The 18300-nt window shown below is 39.7% G+C and overlaps 2 protein-coding genes and 1 long non-coding RNA gene across 5 annotated transcripts in view; 1 reads left to right on the top strand and 2 right to left on the bottom strand.

The window, feature by feature from the left end:
• Nucleotides 1-18300, top strand: part of LOC133625464 (uncharacterized) — a 37829-nt gene that overhangs the window by 1248 nt on the left and 18281 nt on the right. The window lies entirely within an intron of this gene.
• Nucleotides 355-17340, bottom strand: LOC104549907 (C-C chemokine receptor type 5). 3 transcript variants are annotated; one of them, XM_061996310.1, is made up of 3 exons: nt 6502-6550; nt 4461-4576; nt 355-3848 (listed from the first exon to the last, which is right to left on the bottom strand). In XM_061996310.1, the coding sequence occupies exon 3, from the start codon at nt 3835-3837 to the stop codon at nt 2767-2769; it is 1071 nt and encodes a 356-aa protein (XP_061852294.1). In that variant the 5' UTR covers nt 3838-3848; nt 4461-4576; nt 6502-6550; the 3' UTR covers nt 355-2766. The 3 variants fall into 3 exon arrangements, with proteins under 3 accessions (XP_061852294.1, XP_061852293.1, XP_061852295.1); XM_061996309.1 differs by lacking the exons at nt 4461-4576; nt 6502-6550 and adding an exon at nt 17285-17340; XM_061996311.1 differs by lacking the exon at nt 4461-4576 and having other exon boundaries at nt 6502-6607.
• Nucleotides 13513-17374, bottom strand: LOC104549908 (C-C chemokine receptor type 5). The gene is made up of 2 exons (XM_061996308.1): nt 17285-17374; nt 13513-16676 (listed from the first exon to the last, which is right to left on the bottom strand). Exon 2 carries the CDS (start codon nt 16663-16665, stop codon nt 15595-15597), a length of 1071 nt encoding a protein of 356 aa, XP_061852292.1. The 5' UTR covers nt 16666-16676; nt 17285-17374; the 3' UTR covers nt 13513-15594.

The following is an 18300-nucleotide window of genomic DNA, read 5'->3' as shown; positions in this document are numbered from 1 at the left end:
CAAAGTGAATTGTGTGAAAGAATGCTTTTCCCATCTGTACAAAAAAAAACCCAAACCAAACACAACAAAATCTAATGTAGTGGCAACCAAAGTAACTGTGTGTCAGTAATAACAAATATGCTAAGAACACTGGAATTATCTTGATGGACCTGTGTTGTTTGATGCTGGTTATTTCGATGTGTTATATGATGCTGATTCTTGGGCCACTTGTGAAACCCTGAATTTGTCCTGCCTGCTCTTTCAGCATCATAGCAACCTGTTAAGAAGAGGAATTTATTTTCTCATTCTTCTGGGCTATTCTAAAAAAAATAAAAAGGTGGGCAGGGGGAAAAAAATCAAGAAGTCTTAACACACAACAGTTAATCAGCTTTAATGGAGTGTATAATACAAATTGTTATTGCCATAATCCTTAATTGAATTCACCAGCAGTGCTACCAAATACCGTGTTTTCTATTCTCTCCTTGATGTGGATCACAGTTTGCTTCAGTAGCTGAAATCTGACTTGTTGATACTCGATGAAGTGTGGTTCCTTCTCAGTGAGGTGACAGACACTCTTGGTAATCTGCTGATTCACTGGGCTTCCAATCACTAAGTTCCACCTCTTCAGAAGCTGCTTGTTGTTTTAAAAGATCCACATTGTAGAAGAGAATGTTGCAAAGGATTGGAGCTGCTTTTTGACGTGCCTCTCAGAAAGTCTGTCAGGGTGCTCATGTATGTTTGGTTGTTGTATTTTACTCCTGTTGGGCTGGTCAAGACAGATACCCTGCCTGACATCAAAGCCTTCCAGAGACAGTAACTTCTTAAAGCAAGATGTCATCAGGGCCAAATGAAAGTTCTTGTCAAAAGCAGAATATAATGTAAGAGTACAAAAAAAAAAAAAAAAGAAAGCCAGGCTATTTGTGTGCTTGTAGCTTCCTATGTCTTTAAAAAATAAATGCATATATTTGCATTTTGTGCTGAATTTACTTAATTTCTGTTTATACTCACATATTTACCCATTTAAAAGCATCTAGAAAGTCCAGAAAGTAAATGATGCAAAGGATCTTTAAAAAGGGTATGCAGCTTAAAGTCTTGTAAACTAGAAGGTGTGGTATATTTTTAGTATATATGTAATATACTTTCCATATGAGTGTAGTCCAAAATCAATGCTTAATATGACAAAACTGAATAGCTTAAACCAAGTGGTTTGATAGGCAAAGATATCCCTGTTTCACTTTGTGCATTCACAAGCACTTGGCAATGTAGAATCTCCTTGGGGCTGTTTGAAACATTTGCCTCTTTGAAAATATTCTTTGAAGGGCTATCTAGAGGAGTTGGGAAACAGAAATTGCCTTGCTGGATAAGAATAACAATCAAAAGATTCACTTTTAATTTCCTGTCTCCAAAGTTGTCCGGAATCGTATGTCTTGGGGGTTGGGGGGAATAGAAGAAATGCTAGAAAGGAAAGCTTGGCCTAAATCAGTCAGTAGCAGGACGATGGTGTGATCTTAAGCACATGGGTATCCTGATATTTATTTCATCTTCTGCATGTGTTCAAGTGCTTTGCAGAACCCGAGCTTCATTCTTACTCAATATGGAAGTGTTTGTTTTCTGTAAAGCTTCTAAATAGCAGGGGAAAAAAAGCTATTGTCATAGCCCCCAAATGATACATACTTCTAAAACCAAAAAAGAGATGCTCTATGCCCTTGAATCTGTAAAACAGTGAATATTTTTACTTATATATTTTGGTAACTTAAAGTTTATAGCATTTATCTGTCTCTAAAAACATCTGGGTCAGCACTGTACAGAAATTATTTTCACACCTCTAATGCTTTTGTAGTTTTGAAGCTATTATGACAGCATTCATTTTTTTTTTCTTTTGAAAACAAAGTTTCATTTTCAAAATCAAGTTTCTCTTATGTAGACTAGAAAAATGGCAAACAAAATCACTGCACTAGAAAGCTAAAACCCTGTTGACTCATCGTTCACATTTAATCTAACCTCTGTGTGCAATACCTTCTTTTTAAAATACTGTAAACACATTGGTTCTCTTTTTTTTTTTTTGGTCAGTGACAGGTCATTATGTTAGCTTTTTAGTATGAATAGCATATAAACCAGCAGTTGATTAGTAGAGAGCCTTCTGAAATATCAAACTTCCAAGTCACTCAGATATCAACACCTAGTAGTTAGAACTATTGTAAGAAAGATCCGTGAGGTTGGTGCTCGACTATACACAAAAGGGAACGTAAGTTAAAATATCAGAATCTCTTAGAAATGTACAAAGTTTTCCCATGCCACTTGTAAAGATTCTGTACCACAGACCTCAGTAATTTAGCATTATTTACAGAGATACGCAACCAGGCTAGTAAAAGATGTGACTGAGACTGAGTTTAAATGAGTGAGATATCTCCTGTAAGGTACAGTCAAGAGATGTTTCCAAGGAACCAGTGTCATTTTCCAACCTCTAGTTCACTTCAAAAAAAAGCACTTTCTGAGCCTACTGGCTTAGGCTTTCAGCTTCTTTGTGGTTTTGGGCACTATAGTACAAAACTATGTTTTTCCATTCACAACAAAAGAGAGAACATTTTGTTTCCCTACAGAATCCCACATTAGCATGTCTAGGTAGCTAAATACCCAAACGTAGGAGCAAATACAAGCTTTGGTAAATGTGTATTCTGTGATCTTTTCAGCTGCCTTAGAGTCTATATCCAGGACAAATTCTGCAGGCTTTCATCATAGACTCGATTTCACAAAAGTCAGTTCCACTTTTTTTTTGTTAGACACAACTTATAATGCAGCAGAAAGTTCTTGTTCTCCAGTAGATTGTGTATAGGTGGAGCTAGCCCGTTCGGCTGGGTCAACATAGAAAACAGGACAGTATTTAGAGAAGTGGGATGCAATCTGCTTTCGGAAAAAGCTGTGAAGATACTTCCTAAATTTTTCTCCAGCAAAGGCATAAATTACAGGGTTGATGCAACAGTGAATCATTGAGATTGTTTCTGTCACTTGTGTTGCTTTGTGTAGTTGACTATTGCCTTCGCAAGTAGTGATGGAAAACGCGCCTTGAAAATCACGCAAGAAAATGCAGATGTTGTATGGTGCCCAGAAAAGGAAGTAGACAATCATGATGATAAAAATAAGCCTGACTGCTTTATGTTTTTTCTCATTCCTGCATTGCAGTAATGTCTTTATAATTTGTGTGTAACTGCAGATCATAATTAACATTGGAATAGCGAGTCCCAGGATGTTCATTTTTAAGGTAAGGAATTGCTTCCACAAATTTCTCTGCTCCGATGGATAATGAGCGCTGCAAGTATAATGGGAATTTTCCCTCTGAGTTTTGTGAAATACTATCCCAGGAACAGAAGCAAAAATTGCAATAGCCCAAGTGACAGTGCTGGTGAGGATGCCATAGGTAACTGTCCTGGCTTTTAAAGCAAACACTGCGTGCACTATGGCCAGATACCTGTCGAGGGTCAACAGGATTATGAAGAAGATGCCGCTGTAGAAGCCAAGGAGATAGACACCAGAGAGAATTCTACACAGTGCCTCCCCAAAAATCCAGTCGTGAACAGCATAGTAAGCCCAAAAAGGGAGAGAAAATATAAACAGCAAATCAGAAATTGCCAAATTGAGCAGGTAGATGTCAGTCATGCTCTTCAGTCTCTTGTATTTTACCAGGATAAGGACAACGAGCATGTTGCCTGTGAGGCCAAATATCACCACCAAAGAATAAAGTGGTGGCAAAAGTCGTGCTGCAAAGTGCTTTTCCTCAGTTCCTGGGCATGGTGTTGAATCACTGTAGTCAAATTCTGTTGTCACTGGCCAGTCATCGGAGTCCATGGTGTAGTTTTCCATGGTGGTTTGGTCTGGAAAGGAAGAAAAAGATGTTAAACTCAAGGAAACTCTTAAGCTTGGCAGCAAGGAAAATGAAACTCGCTGATGTCCTCATCTGGAGCACTTGTTGCTGTTGAGCACGTAAGTATTACTATGTCAAGATGTGGAAGATAATTAACTTAATTTCTGGAAGATTAAATGTAACTGAAGCTGGAGTGGTACAGGGGCAGGCCCCTGGGCTACTCTTTTGTGGAAGGTCCTGGTGGTCCATTCTGGTTTACAGCCTGTGAAATCCCTGAAGTATCTGTGTTTCTCTAGACAAAACTCTTTAAGTTAAATTACTATTTTCGGCTGTCAGCACAGGTTGCTCAGAATACTCATGTCCTTAACTTGTGTCAAAGTGTTTAACTTGGCTAAACTGAAGCTGTGGTCTTGGGGAAGGGACTGGTGGCTAGATTTTTATCTTTTTTCTGTAACCCGAAAAATGAGGATCTGAATCTTGCCAGGAGGTTCAGCTCCTGTTGGAGATTCTTAAGTTAAACAGTGCAGATTCAAATCTGACACAAAATGAGGAAGTCTTCTTGGAGCAAAATCTGTACCTTGTAAATGAAAAGAGGCACTGCTTTTGCAAACGTTTTTCCTACCTATTCCCCAAGTTCCACAGAGTTGGCTGTCAAGTCTGCTCCTAACAGTGTCATGAATGAGAATATCCGTGTCCAGACATTACTTTGGAATATCGACTATGCCATGAAGTTTTCTTCTGGAGAAGAAGAAATGAGAGAAAATTGGCAAGTTACAACAATTTGTGTCTCAGCTTTACCTAGATACATTTTCTTGGGGAGAAAATAAGTACTGTCAAACTCCTCAAAGACAAGCTTTCAGGAAGCTCTGGCAAGCTCCTTGAAACAAGTATTTTTCCACAGCTGTACTAGTTACCTAATAGTCATAATACTGACATAATGGCTTTGGTGGTAAAGGAAGTGGCTGTGGCTCAGGTGTATTGACAGTAAATAACTTGGTTTTCAAGTATCTATGGGGTTATATTTCTTAAGTTATTTCAGCAATTCTTTTAGAGGGGAAAAAAAAAGAGCACCTTTATAAGATACTCTTCCAGAACACTAACTTCTTTATTTTAAAACATGACAAGATGTGAGCACTGTGCAAATATGCTTTTCAGCTAGATCTGTGTGCCCTGACAGTACAAGTCCCTGGTACTGCACATGGCTCTATATCCCCATTTCTGATCAGTCAGATGTGCTGTATACTGCAGTTTTGGGATGAAGCTGCAACAGTGCTAGAGCCAGCACATCTGGCACTTAATCATTTTGCACCTGCATGATGCTCATGCATAAACACAGATATGAAAAACAGGTTGTTTGTAAGATTCATGCAATATTATTGCAAAGTGCTGCCATGATATCATTGCAGTAATTCATTTGTGACAGCCCCTTCTTCTTGCTAACTGCAATCTCAGTGCCTTTCCTCCTCTTCCTCTGCCTTCTTGGAATAACAGCCACATCTTCCCTGCATCTTATCTTCTTCCTTTCAACTCTTTATACATGATTAAATTGTGGTCTCCTCCCTGAGCAGTTCCTTCCGCTGAGCCCCATTCCTCTAGCCTAGGCTTAGCTTCAGAAGCCTCTCTCTGCAAAAGTACTTAATACACTGAATTGTATATAGAATCCAGCACGTGCTGACAAGAGAAACTGCAGATACTCATTTGGAAATCAGAAAAAAATAATTGTGTTTTCGTGCTTTATCCTATAATGTCACTGTTTTAGGAAACCATTGGCCACTGCCTAGAGTGCTTCACTGGGTTAATACCTGGGTTGTTTACCTTATTAGAAATATCCAACTAGGCTTATGTTTCCTGGTCATTAAGAAAAAAAATCCCAAAGATAATCCTAGAAGATCTCTGAAGAAAAGGTATTTTAGAAAGAGGTATGTGTTCTTTTGAATACAGTTTAGATAAATGCAATATTTCTAGAAAACTGCATGCTGCTGCTCCAATTCTGTTGCTGTAGGTGAGACTAGCAGGCATGCAGTTTTCAAGAGAAAAGCTCTCCATGGGAAAGCTGAGCAAGCTCATGTTGCTGTTTCATGCTGAGTTTCAGGTCAGAGCTCTGTTTTTAAAGAGGCAAAGATTTTATTAAAGTGAGTTTCAGTTCATTTGTGCGGTGCTATAAAGTGGTAACAATTAAAAGGGTGTAATAAATGGAGGTAAAATCCTAAGTGATGCTGCACGTAAACAGGTTCTGTAAGACAGTGTTTAAATTACATCTGTTTTTCTCTGGTCGTCATGTGAGAAGATTAAATACTCTTCACTCAAACCAGTTTGTCATTGCAGTAACACTTAAATTCTACATTTAGGTCATTCTATATCATCTTCAAAGAAAATATCTGAAAGGCATACTCCATTGTATTTCCTACTCAAATCAGTCTCTAGAAATGTACTTCTTTGCTTACCTGGATCGTCTGCTCAAGTTTTCTAGTGCTTCTGTCCTTTAAAAATTGTGTCTAGCATTTAACACATCCTGTGCATTTCCTCAGGGTAGTTTTTAAAGATGTGCACACTGCCAGGATTCCACAAATATTTTTTACCTCAGGCTTTAGATTACCTAATCAACTAGTATATGTTTGGTTTTCTTTAAAAAAAAAAAAAAAGAAGCAGCAAAGATGACTTACCATGTATCTTACGGTGCAGGTGATGGCTTGGATTATTACAAGAGTAACGCCAAGTCGACTTGTCAGTCACGAGAAGAAGGTCAAAACCACCTCTTCCTGCGTGAAGAAGGATGTGTCAGTTTGAAAACCTCCAGCAAACAAATCTGTTTTCATTTAAAACAAAAAAAAATCAAGAAGCAGTTCTCTTTTTTCTAAAAATGGCTCATCAGATGTTGCTCTTCTAACTCTCTGAGATGTGTAGAGATGTTGAAATTGTGAGGGATCCTCCTAGGAGCTGAAATCAAGGTTTCACAATCCACAGTTGTAGTTTTAGAAAAAAGGCTTTTGTGTCTTTGTTTTCTCTTTTCCAACTAGCTAAGCTCTTTGAATCAAGAAGGGTTTATATGAGGTTCATCCCTTTACATTTCTCAATCATTAAACTTCTTTTGTGGGTTTTTTACCCTGAACAAAAAGTGGAGATTTGAAAAAAAGAATTACCTGCACTTTCTTTTGGTTTGTTCTGCGTTGCAGTCCTTATATATATATCGGTTCCATTTTTCTCTAACCTGGTCTTTTGGACTGTGTTTTATATTTTAATCCCTCTCGCAAGACTGTCAGTCTATATCATGTGACCTTTTAAACAACACTTACTGTTATGTTTTGGAATTAAGCTTCAGAAAAACCTGATAGAATCTGATTTCTTATCAATTTATTTCCTTGTGGCTAATTCCTGTGACTTTTAGAGTTAAACCGAATCTGCACTGTGAGCAGATTTTTTTTAGACATCAAAGAAACCACACAGGAGGTAGGAAGGTAGGAAAGGTACAGAAAAAGGAAGAAAGAGATGACGTCTTATCAGATGCCTGAAAACCCCTGAGAGAGAAAGCCTCCTCTGCCTGAAAACCCCTGAGAGAGAAAGCCTCCTCTTGATGCCTCTTTGAAGGCTTCTGAAGTATCACATCCTATTAAGTTAGTGAAGGCACTAAAGGGATGTCTTTCCTGCTCTCAGTCCTTAGTAAACTGAAAAGATTTTAAGATGCCAGAAGTCCAATGCAGGTATTGTGCTTTGAATGTTGCCATTCCTTAAGCGAAGTCAGGGGAACCACGGCTTCTGTGTTACATCTAAGATCTGGGAGGAGACAGTAAAAAGCAAAAAGCTCAGCCTGTTTCCCTTGTCAGCCCTTCTTTGCATGAGGGGCTAATCAAGGTCTTTATTCTGTAGGATCAATACATTTCCTCTTCCTTTTCTGATCAGCTGTTTCAATGAGCTCTCCAGGGGCTGGAGTCTCAGCATTAAAATTGCAGGCTACTGCAGGGTATCCTAAGGGTATGTTCACACTACTTTACTTGATGACTACATTAGACCCCCTATACAGTCAGTGGAAAGAGCTGTTTCTAAAGATATTTTGCCTACGCCTAAATCAATCTCCTAATTGCTGCCAAACTTTGCTGACAAAAAGTTGCACTTTCATAACAAATTCTTACCATTCTCAAACAAGTTATTGTATCACATTAGATTTTGAATGTATCATTCCTAAACAGTCTACACATTATAACTAGCAGATGTTTTAAGAATTTCTTTATGAAGCCAGCTTCATTGCTCACTGTTTGCTATATGTTACTAAACCTACTGGAGACTCTAAAACTTCTCATAATCTCACACTAAATGAACAGAGGAAGCAGTCTCAGACCTGCTGTTGGACTTGGTCATTTTACATCAAGCTTTTGGCTCTATAATACGGCCTCACAAAACTGGTCTTAAGCATTTGAACTAACAACAGCAGCTTAAGAATAAGACCTGTGGTAAGCTCGTGATCCCTTGTTGTAACAGGTTCAATGGCTTTCATATTCTGTTTGATATTACTGCCTACAGCTTTTCATTCTCACAGCTCAGCCTGATCAGCAAATGTAGCTGGTGCCAACAGAGGGCCTCTGCTACTCATAGTTATACTAGCTCAGTGAGGAGAATGGTTTTGGTCTGTTCATCAGCTGCCTCTTATACCTGGATGAGAGACTGATCAAAGAGAGTGTCAATAGCAATGACACTTGGCAGCCCAAATACAGGAACACACTCAGGCAGCAGGCACCTGGGCTGTGATTTATCAGTACCTGCATGATATGGTATGTTCCATTAGCTCTACACCAGTTAAAGATAAGCAGAGCTGATGGAAAGTCAGATTTGCTCAGGTCTTGCATGTAGCTGTAGATGAGTCTGAGCCCCGTGTGCCATTTGCTGAGCACTGGAGTGCTGGGACTGTGTTGCTATTAGGCTTCTCTTGTGTACTTCACTACCCTACTCTTCTCACTCTTAATGGGCCCCTGCAGGACTCCGGCTCTCATCCAGTCTGAAGCTCCAGCTTAGGACTGACTGTCTTCCTAGTACTTTACCTCCTCCTCTGTGCTGCCTTCAGATTGCCTCCATCTAGTGTGTGTGTCGACATTGAGGTATGGACAATGCAAGTAGCACAGCCATTGTTACAAGTCAGATTTTTTTTTAACGTCTCTCAATCTCTTGCCTAGCATCTCTTTGAAAAAAGTGCACTGCTGCTTGCCATGAGTTATGTCAGATGTTAAGAATCTGTACCTACAGGTGAATCTCGTCATTTTACCAAGAAATTGAAGCTATTGTTCAGTAATAAAAGGGATAATATTGTGGGTTGTTATAGCTTAGAATTTTACCTATTATAGTTTTACTTTCAGAGATAAATAGAAGTTATGTTTAGTGGTGTGACACTCGTTCCCTCCATCAAGACATTCCTGGAATGGTAGTGAGTTTTGTTCCTTACCTGGGGGGCTCAAGTTGATGTGCTCAGCAAGTATGCAGCCATGTGCACTGTCAAGTCAAACTGCATCCATCAATCTCTTTTATAAACTTTTAATTTCTTTTAGTGGCAGATTATATGATTTCTCTTCACAGTACTCAGACCATCACACTGAAGTATACAGCATTTAAGTGGTATGGCACTCCTTCAAGGAGATGTCATCATTTATGTGAAGTCTACACTGAAATATCTCCTAAGACACATATCAGATCCTCACATACTAGTGTGAAATACAAAAGTCATCAAGCTGAATCATGGGTACATAAATATGAAAATGCAACTAACAGTTTCCATTCTGTTTATTACCAATCTGCACCATCTGAAGAAGAAAAACTGGGAGGGGAAAAAAAGCGTAGGACAGAATGACAGGTGCCTTTCTTAGAGATGCACAATATGATAGTGCACAGCGCTTATCAGTGTCTTTACAGCAAAGCAGATCGTTGTTTCCATCTGCAGAAGAGGTCTAATGAAGCCACGTGAACACAGATTGGACATATTTCTTTTTCCATTGGTTACTCCAGTTGTTATGTTCAAATAATCCCATGTCCAAATTAGGTGGTTATTAGCATATGCTTTATTTCATCAGTAATAGTTAAATGTCTTTGTTTTCAAGAGGCTGAAGAAAGACATCCAGCTAAAACTACTTTGTTGCTTAGGTTTTTTTCTTATCAACCTTTTCTTTCAGACTCTCAGGTTCTTGTGACCAGTCTTTGCTTCCAGCATACAATCTCAACATCCGTGAGCTATATTCTTTTGAGGAAAATGGGAGAAAAACATTATGTATCACAATCTAAGATTTATGTCATGGAGACTAGTAAAAAACAAAAACCAACAAAACATTTTACACATTTCACAGGTTTGAGGAAGCTGGGTTTTAAAACAAACTCTGGAAGACATAGACGTTTTCAGTCTAGATAAGCAATGGTTCTTCACATGTTTTCTTAATGGCAGTAAGATCAAGCAGGTATTTTTTCACCTTATTATTCTGCTGATTTCTGTTTGTTTCTCTCTTGCAAATCTTGAACAGACATAATTATCCATTGCAGCACATATTAATTCCATTGTCATGGTACTATTTTTGTTTTAACTGTCCCCAAGCTGCTTTTACTGAACTAGTTTTGTTTCCTCATGCAGCAAGGAGGAAGGCAGCATTGATTCCTTCTACCATTTATATCCAGACTTCTGCTATATGATGCTGTTTTATATACAATGGGTTTGCCCTGTTCTATATATAAGGGGTTATCATAGTACAATAGATTTTACTTTTGGACCATAGCCATGTGTTTCACAAATTTTCATCTCTCAAGAATCTCATTTTAAAATAGGCCTTTAATTCTCACACGTTACTGTTTTCAGGTACATTTGTAGTATATCAATTCTAGGTCTAGAGGTGCTGTTTGGAGCTATCTCAACTGTGAATTAGAAATACTCCTCAGTATACATGGAAATTCTGGACCTTTGATAAGACAGGCTGGGAAAATCATACACCAAATTGCCTCCCCATGAAAACTAGGTCACAGAAAGGATGGACAGAGTCTGCATAATGACAAGATATGTCCCAGGTCTCAGAAACCAGAAAGTACTTTTGGGTGCCAAAGATTACATGTGATTTGGAGGGATGCTATCATGTATTACAAGTTATGTACAAATAGCTCCTTCAATTGTTTTCCATTCCCAAAGTCTAGTATCAGGACAGGTTGTGTTGTCAGTGCCATACGATCAGCGTCCTACAGGCACAACCTTGTAGACAGTTCTGCAAAGCTGATTGTCACTTGCAGGTTTGTGCAGTTTTACACATTGGCCTATGTGTGTGATAATGCTGCCCTCCTCCAGTTCAGTATTGTGGCATCACCTTCCCAGGATCAGTCATTTCACACTTAAAACACTCAAACCAAGATGACTGTCACTGTCACAGGAGTTACAAAACTGCTTGGCAGTTATACAAGATTATACAGCATTTTTTTCCCTACCATTCCATCTTGTGAATCACATACAGTTTCTAATAGACAAGTGTCATCAGAACATGGGTAGAAAGCCATGCCTTCCCTTTTTATTTCTAGACAAACCTTCTTTGTTTTCACCTCATTGCTAGTGATATTCTAAACATACCAGAATTTACTGGTTTGGTTTTGTTTCCTCCGATAGCTTTTTTGGGTTTTTATTACCGTATAAGCTGTACTGCTTCTACAGCCACACTAACCACAGTAACCATTAGGAGAAGACCAATAGGCATCAGCAGGTGAAAACAGCAGCAAAATTAAACTTCAAAATGAGCAGGATCTGCCTGTGGTTCTGTTTAACCTGGTGAGCACCAGGTCATTCTTGTGGCACTTCATTTCTTTGCTTTTGTTAACCGGAACAAGATACCATGTGAATTTGTTGTGATGTTGTTTGTGTTTATCCCTTTTGTAATTTTCACTGGAAGGAGTGATATTTATTTTGGAGCTTCATATCTAAACATCTGTCTTACCAAAATCTTTTGATGTTCTACTTAAAGCATTTATGTCCAATCTTCCCATTATTCTGGTTATTTCTTTTACTTTTAGCCTCTGTTCAAGCTGATAAAGTAATTTTTTGCCACTCCTTTTCCTATTTATCCATTTTAATCTACTCTTCTTCCTTTATACTCCATTTACCTTTATCTTCTCTAAAACAGGTACACATAAAGTTACAGTTGGTTCAAGAAGCAAGAAAGTCTTGTAACAGGAACATGAATTATGCACTGGTTACCAGAAGTTTCTCTATTTTATATTTGTCCATTATATACTTATATACCAATGACAGTGATTATAAATGTGGTGGTTGGTTGTGAGTACTGCTCAGCACTCACCAATCCCATGTGTGTGCTTTTGCTATATTTCCTTTCGCCCCTTAGGAAGTCGTCTGCCTGACAGTCAGCAGAGCTATTTTTTGCTGCATGAGACATTTTTCCCCACATGCTTCTGAACATGTGGCAGTAGCATCTCCTAACAAGAAGTTCAGACTCCATCCTCTTCTGTGCATAAACTAAATGGTTTGATTGGTTTGGGGGTTGTGCATAGATATTTGTCCATGGCAGATGAGCATTCTTTTCACAAGCATGCTGAAAGGCCAGCCAGCACGTTCTCTCTTCAGGAATTCCGTGACAAAACTTTGGAACCTGTAAAAATTTCACTTAACTGTTAAAACTTATGTTGGAAAGCAACAGTTCAGTTGTAGTGTTCACAGAGGTCCTGTAATGAATCTTTTTGGTGTTCTGGTGCTAATTGTGTATTCTCAAATGCCTACTTTCGTTTCCTCAGTGTCTCGTCAGAGCGGCTCAGATGCTTCTTCTTCCTTGTGTTAGTTTCTTCTCTGTGTGTAATTACAATCCTGGTGTGCCTTACCATCTTCTTAACATACCTCTGGGTCATTGCAGAGTTTCTGTACATCTGCCAGCTTCTCTGTCTTTTACATATGTACACACACTGTCTCTTTATCTCAATGCTTTTCCATGCTAGACTTGAGTTACAGAGTATTTTGTGCATAAAAGCTGTGCCAGCTACAGTAGCTTCTGGAATTGGGCAGACAGTTCTCTGCTGGGTCACTTTGGTTTCTTTCACTGGAATGTGGATGTTGCAAGCATTTAAGTCTATGGTTGCATCTTTTTGCCATCTCCATTCTGACAGCAGATCTGATACCCCTTTGCTTACAGAGGAGAACATGGCCTAAAGAGTATACATTATGTCCTGGGTTCAACTGGGATAGAGCTAATTTTCCCAAGAAGCTGAAAGGGAACACAGCCAGGACAGCTGACCCAAAATAACCAAGGGATATTCCATACCATAGGCTGTTCATACTCAGTATATAACTGGGGACCTGGCCAGGAGAGGAGGGATCTCAGCTCAGGAGAGGGCTGGGCATAGGGTTCCGGGTGGTGAACATTTGCATTGAGCATTGCTTGCCTCCTTTATTCTTTTATTAGTGTTGTTACTATTTCTCCTGTTCTTGCATTGTCCTATTAGGCTGCCCTTAACTCACCAGTTTTTACTTTTTTCCTCCTCATCCCATTGCAAGGGTGCAGAGTAAGAGAGCAGCCATGTGGTATTTAGTTGCCAGCTGAGCCTAAACCATGACATATTGTTTTTCAGACACAGATTTTATTAATTTCACTGCATTAACATGAAAAATGTAATTCCAACAAGATAAGAATTTAGCACAAAACACAGCACTAGAAATATTACAGTTACAGCAGGATTTGTGTCACACTGAACTAACTAATGCTTTAATATTAAAAAGGTGCTTTCACTTCAGTGAAAAAGTACAAACTAAAGGAAAAAATATTATTTCCGAGCAGGAAGGTTTTCTGTGAGGATAGTTTTTGGTCTTTTCTTTAGTCTGTCTGTGCCTATTGACCTCATAAGGTAGTGATCAGGTTATAATAGCTGATAGGATAAAAGCTAAGAACTAATATAAGCAGCATCTTGGTGTTTTAAGGCTAGAGGGAGAAGAGTATTTAGGCCACCCAGATTAAGGCATCTGATATCCAAATTAAGAGGCTGGCATTTCCAGGTTTCTTCTGCAGTTAGACAAGTAATCTTCCTCAGGGGCCATTTAAATCATATGTTCTGCTTCTGACTCAGGCATCTTTTTTTCTGTTGACCACTGAGGGACCTTAAAGAGATTTGCTTTTAATTTAGGCATCTAATGATGCGCCTAACGTTAAGTAGTTGGAATCCCCTCTTGTGTCCTTACATTGCCTGGACGTCAGTTGGACCCGTCCTTCCAGATTTCCATGAGCAAATCTTTACATGCAGGAGCAGTACCCTGTGAAGTAAATGGGGAAAAAAAAGACACTGCACTTCTTTACAGTTTGAACCAAGTAGTTCTCCACTATGGACCTCCCTCCTCTTTGCTAATAGTGTGCCTAGAATACTACTTTCTTTTATGAAAACTCCTAATAATGGCATAAATGTATGGCCACAGGACACCAGTAGAGTAGTAGTCTTGAGTCTTCATCTAGCATGCAGTTCTAATTGAGGCACCAGTTGGCTATGGGCACTCTTCTCCTGGGAAAGGAGAGCAGATATGTCTCCTCTGCAGTTGGTTGCTTTTGCAGTTCCAAGGCTACTGTCTCCCCTAGAAGTGTGTCCCAAACACCACACTTACTGTGTATGTGAAGAGCAGGCTTTTTCTCATGCAGGAGCCTACCTTCACATACTGCATCTGCCACATGAAGTCTTCTTTTGCACAAATGATTTACCAGTCCAGAACTAGAGAGGCCTCCAGTCAGTACAGTGCTCATACTCTCCAAAATCCTTCAGAGGGTCCTGAGGTTTTTATTTTTCATACAGAATCTTGCATAGCAAATACCAAGGTAATTTTCATTCTGGCCTTACAGATCTTTCCTAAGGTGCTTTTATTGGTGTAGTGCTGCTTTCCTTGGAGGGATATGATTTGTCAGAAACAAGCTTATGGTTTTTTCAGGTTGTTGTCTTGTAGAGTCAGTAGACTCAGTGTGCACAGTTACTTGCAAAGTTATACCCACAGAAAACACAATGTTGGTGATTAAAAGCCCACTTTGGAAAATGTTAACAACTGGACAGTGATATGGCAGGCATAGAATTAAATAGCTAAAATCAGAATACTATAACTTAGGCTAAAGGATTATACTTTAAAATATCTACATTGTTAACTTGCAGGTAAATCCCTGGAGTAAATAGCCCAAATAAGATAAAGGTGAGTTAACTCTCCTCTCAGAGGAGAGATATTACCTTCATATATCTCATTCATCCTTGAACTCCTTTTTATGAAAACATATTTTATTTGTGTAGGGGAAAAAAAAGTAGGGGGGAAAAATTAAGAAAGCTAAAAGCCTTACAAAAGGTGTTCCATTAATGCTGAATATTAAACAGGTACATCAATCCTCGAAGCTTCTTCCCAGTGTTTATCTGAGAAGAGTCACAGAACAGTAAATGGCTCTTGTGAGGCCACATATTACTCCTTAGTTTCTTCAGTATTGTATTCTCCCGGGTAAGTCTCACTGGTATTTGTTCATGGATAGAATCTGGGTGAAGAAACAGAATCGTATTATTCTGGGCCTCATTCGTATCTTGCCGTGATCCAGATGTGGAGTTAATGTTTCCTGGAGAGCTCACTGATTCTTCTAGTTTAAGAATGGAAAATGCTGTAACTGCAGGGAACCGTTAACCACAAGAACTGAAGGTCGTACAGTTTTCAGTGGTGGTTGGCATAAAGACCTTTAATAACATCAGGCAATCCTTAAGGCAAAGCGAGTGATGCAGCAATTACTAACCTATGTTTTGATGTATTTTTACAGTCCAGTAGAGATGTCATGTTCTGCAGTAGATGGTGTGAATGTGGAACTAACTCTTTCTAATTTTTCACGATAAAGCCCTGGACATTTTTTGCAGAGGTGGACTGCAACATGCTTTCGGAAAAAGCTGTGAAGATACTTCCTAAATTTTTCTCCAACAAATGCATAAATCACAGGGTTGATACAACAGTGGATCATTGAGATTGTTTCTGTCACTTGGATTGCTTTCTCCAGTTTACCGTTGATTTCACAATTTGGGACAAAAAGTGAGGCTTGGAATGTATGCAAAAAAGAAGAAATATGGAAGGGTGTCCAAAAGATGAAGTAAAAAATCATGATCATGAAAATAAGCCTGACTGCCTTCTGTTTTTTCTCATTCCTACACCTCAGTAATGTTTTTAGAATTTGTGAGTAACTAAAAATCATAATGAACATTGGAACAATAAGTCCCAGAACGTTCATCTTTAAAGTATAGAAATACTTCCAATTTATTGGGGCATCATTTGGATAATGAGCGCTGCAAGTATAACGGGAATTTTCCCTCTGAGTTTTGTGAAATACTATCCCAGGGACAGAAGCAAAAATTGCAATAGCCCACGTGACAGTGCTGGTGAGGATGCCATAGGCAACTGTCCTGGCTTTTAAAGCAAACACTGCGTGCACTATGGCCAGATACCTGTCGAGGGTCAACAGGATTATGAAGAAGATGCCGCTGTAGAAGCCAAGGAGGTAGACACTAGAGAGAATTCTACACAGTGCCTCCCCAAAAATCCAGTCGTGAACAGCGTAGTAAGCCCAAAAAGGGAGAGAAAATACAAAGAGCAAATCAGAAATTGCCAGATTGAGCAGGTAGATGTCAGTCATGCTCTTCAGTCTCTTGTATTTTACCAGGATAAGGACAACGAGCATGTTGCCTGTGAGGCCAAATATCACCACCAAAGAATAAAGTGGTGGCAAAAGTCGTGCTGCAAAGTGCTTTTCCTCAGTTCCTGGGCATGGTGTTGAATCACTGTAGTCAAATTCTGTTGTCACTGGCCAGTCATCAGAGTCCATGGTGTAGTTTTCCATGGTGGTTTGGTCTGGAAAGGAAGAAAAAGATGTTAAACTCAAGGAAACTCTTAAGCTTGGCAGCAAGGAGAATGAAACTCACTGATGTCCTCAGGTAGAATGCTTATTGTTGAGCATGTAAACATTACTGTGTCAAGATGTGGAAGAAAATGAAATTGCAGAGCTCGCAGGAAGTCCATCTATGTACCTGTGAAGTCTTTGCTGCCTGTTGGAAGTGTGCTTCCTGTCCCTTCCTACGTGTATGCTGTCTGTCTGGTGTGTTTTTCCTCTTCAATAGAGCCTGTCACCTTCCACAAGCATAAGCTTGATCTGAGCAGTGGGTAGTTTGGTGCTATGGTTCTCAGCATTGGCTTTTCAAAGTGAGGCAGCAAGGCAGTAACAGGGAAGCACAGCAGCTGGCATGCAGAGCACAGCTGTGCTGTAACCCTCAGCCAAGGAGGACCAGGCACTGGCAAGGTGCAAACTGATGTCTGCAAAGGTGTTGTGACATGGGTGAAACATAACTAACTGACTGCTACTTGTTCGGGTTGTTTGTGACTTTCCGGAAGCCTGAATGCCTATGGGAATTGGGTCACTGGAGGTGTGGAAATGACCTTTGCACCCTACTAAACATACTCACCTGATGGACCTGCTGTCCTGAGTGTTGGCAGTGTTGATCTGGGTCCAAATGGCAGATGCTGTGTCCTTTACAGAGTCAGGGTCAGGCGTAGGCCATGGAAGTGTGCTGGTTTGGGGTAACTTTGGAATGGAAATTGTGTGCAGTCCTGTAGAATGAACAAACAGGCAAACCTTGGCAAATGGCATAAACAATGGCAGTTCCTATCAGTGGATACAACACCTGTATCTGTTGTGGCATCTTTCTGTCAGTTGAAAGACCTTCCCAGTGCTCAGGGATGAAAGAAATGTTGATGCCTTGTTTCAGTAGCTGTTAAACTGCTGTGATTCAGAAGCTCCAAAGTTTAGATTGGCAAAGCATCTTGGGGGAGGCATAAAGGCAAAAGATGCATATAGCTATTACCCTGAGCATCCACTAAGAGTTCTTCATGTATAGCAGTGGTTTTGTTTTATTGTTCTCCATCCTCTGTGATACTTTGTCTTTCCAGTGAGGTGACAGTGTAATTGAGGAAGTGCGAGGGTTGCTCAAACTCTCTGTCCCTTCAGTTTTGTTTTGGGGACTGTTGGAGGGACTGGGCTTCTCTTGCAAGGAGTCATGGCCTGGAAGATAAGTGTGCAGCAGAGCTGTGAGAGCCCTCAGGCAAGTTTTGTTATAATGTGAGCAGATAAAGGCTTATACTTTGATGTCAGCCTTTCCTGTCACCAAACCATCCCCCTTTCCCAAGCCTCTGGTGGGACTGCAGGTCAGATGCAGAAGCATAGGTTTGTGTAAGTTGATCCCAAAAAGTTGAGATCTGTGTTCTTACAACCTCTGAAGGAAATGGAAGAATTCCTACATCTCCTATGAGAAGCCAGGGAGAGGTTTTTGTGAAGATGGGTGTCAGAGGGACCAAATGTGCTTCCTGGTTACTTAGTGGCAAAGTGAAATTGATGTGTGTGGTACTCACTGAAATAGGGTTATTAGCTGTTAGGTAAAAGGGCTACTCTTTCTTCCTGTGTTACCCTGACTGCTTTTGGCAG

The sequence above is a fragment of the Colius striatus genome, chromosome 5 (genome assembly GCF_028858725.1).
Source record: "Colius striatus isolate bColStr4 chromosome 5, bColStr4.1.hap1, whole genome shotgun sequence".
Classification (NCBI taxonomy): Eukaryota; Metazoa; Chordata; class Aves; order Coliiformes; family Coliidae; genus Colius; species Colius striatus.
The sequence above is the reverse complement of the archived record's forward strand: the minus strand, read 5'-3'. Positions and strand labels throughout refer to the sequence as shown.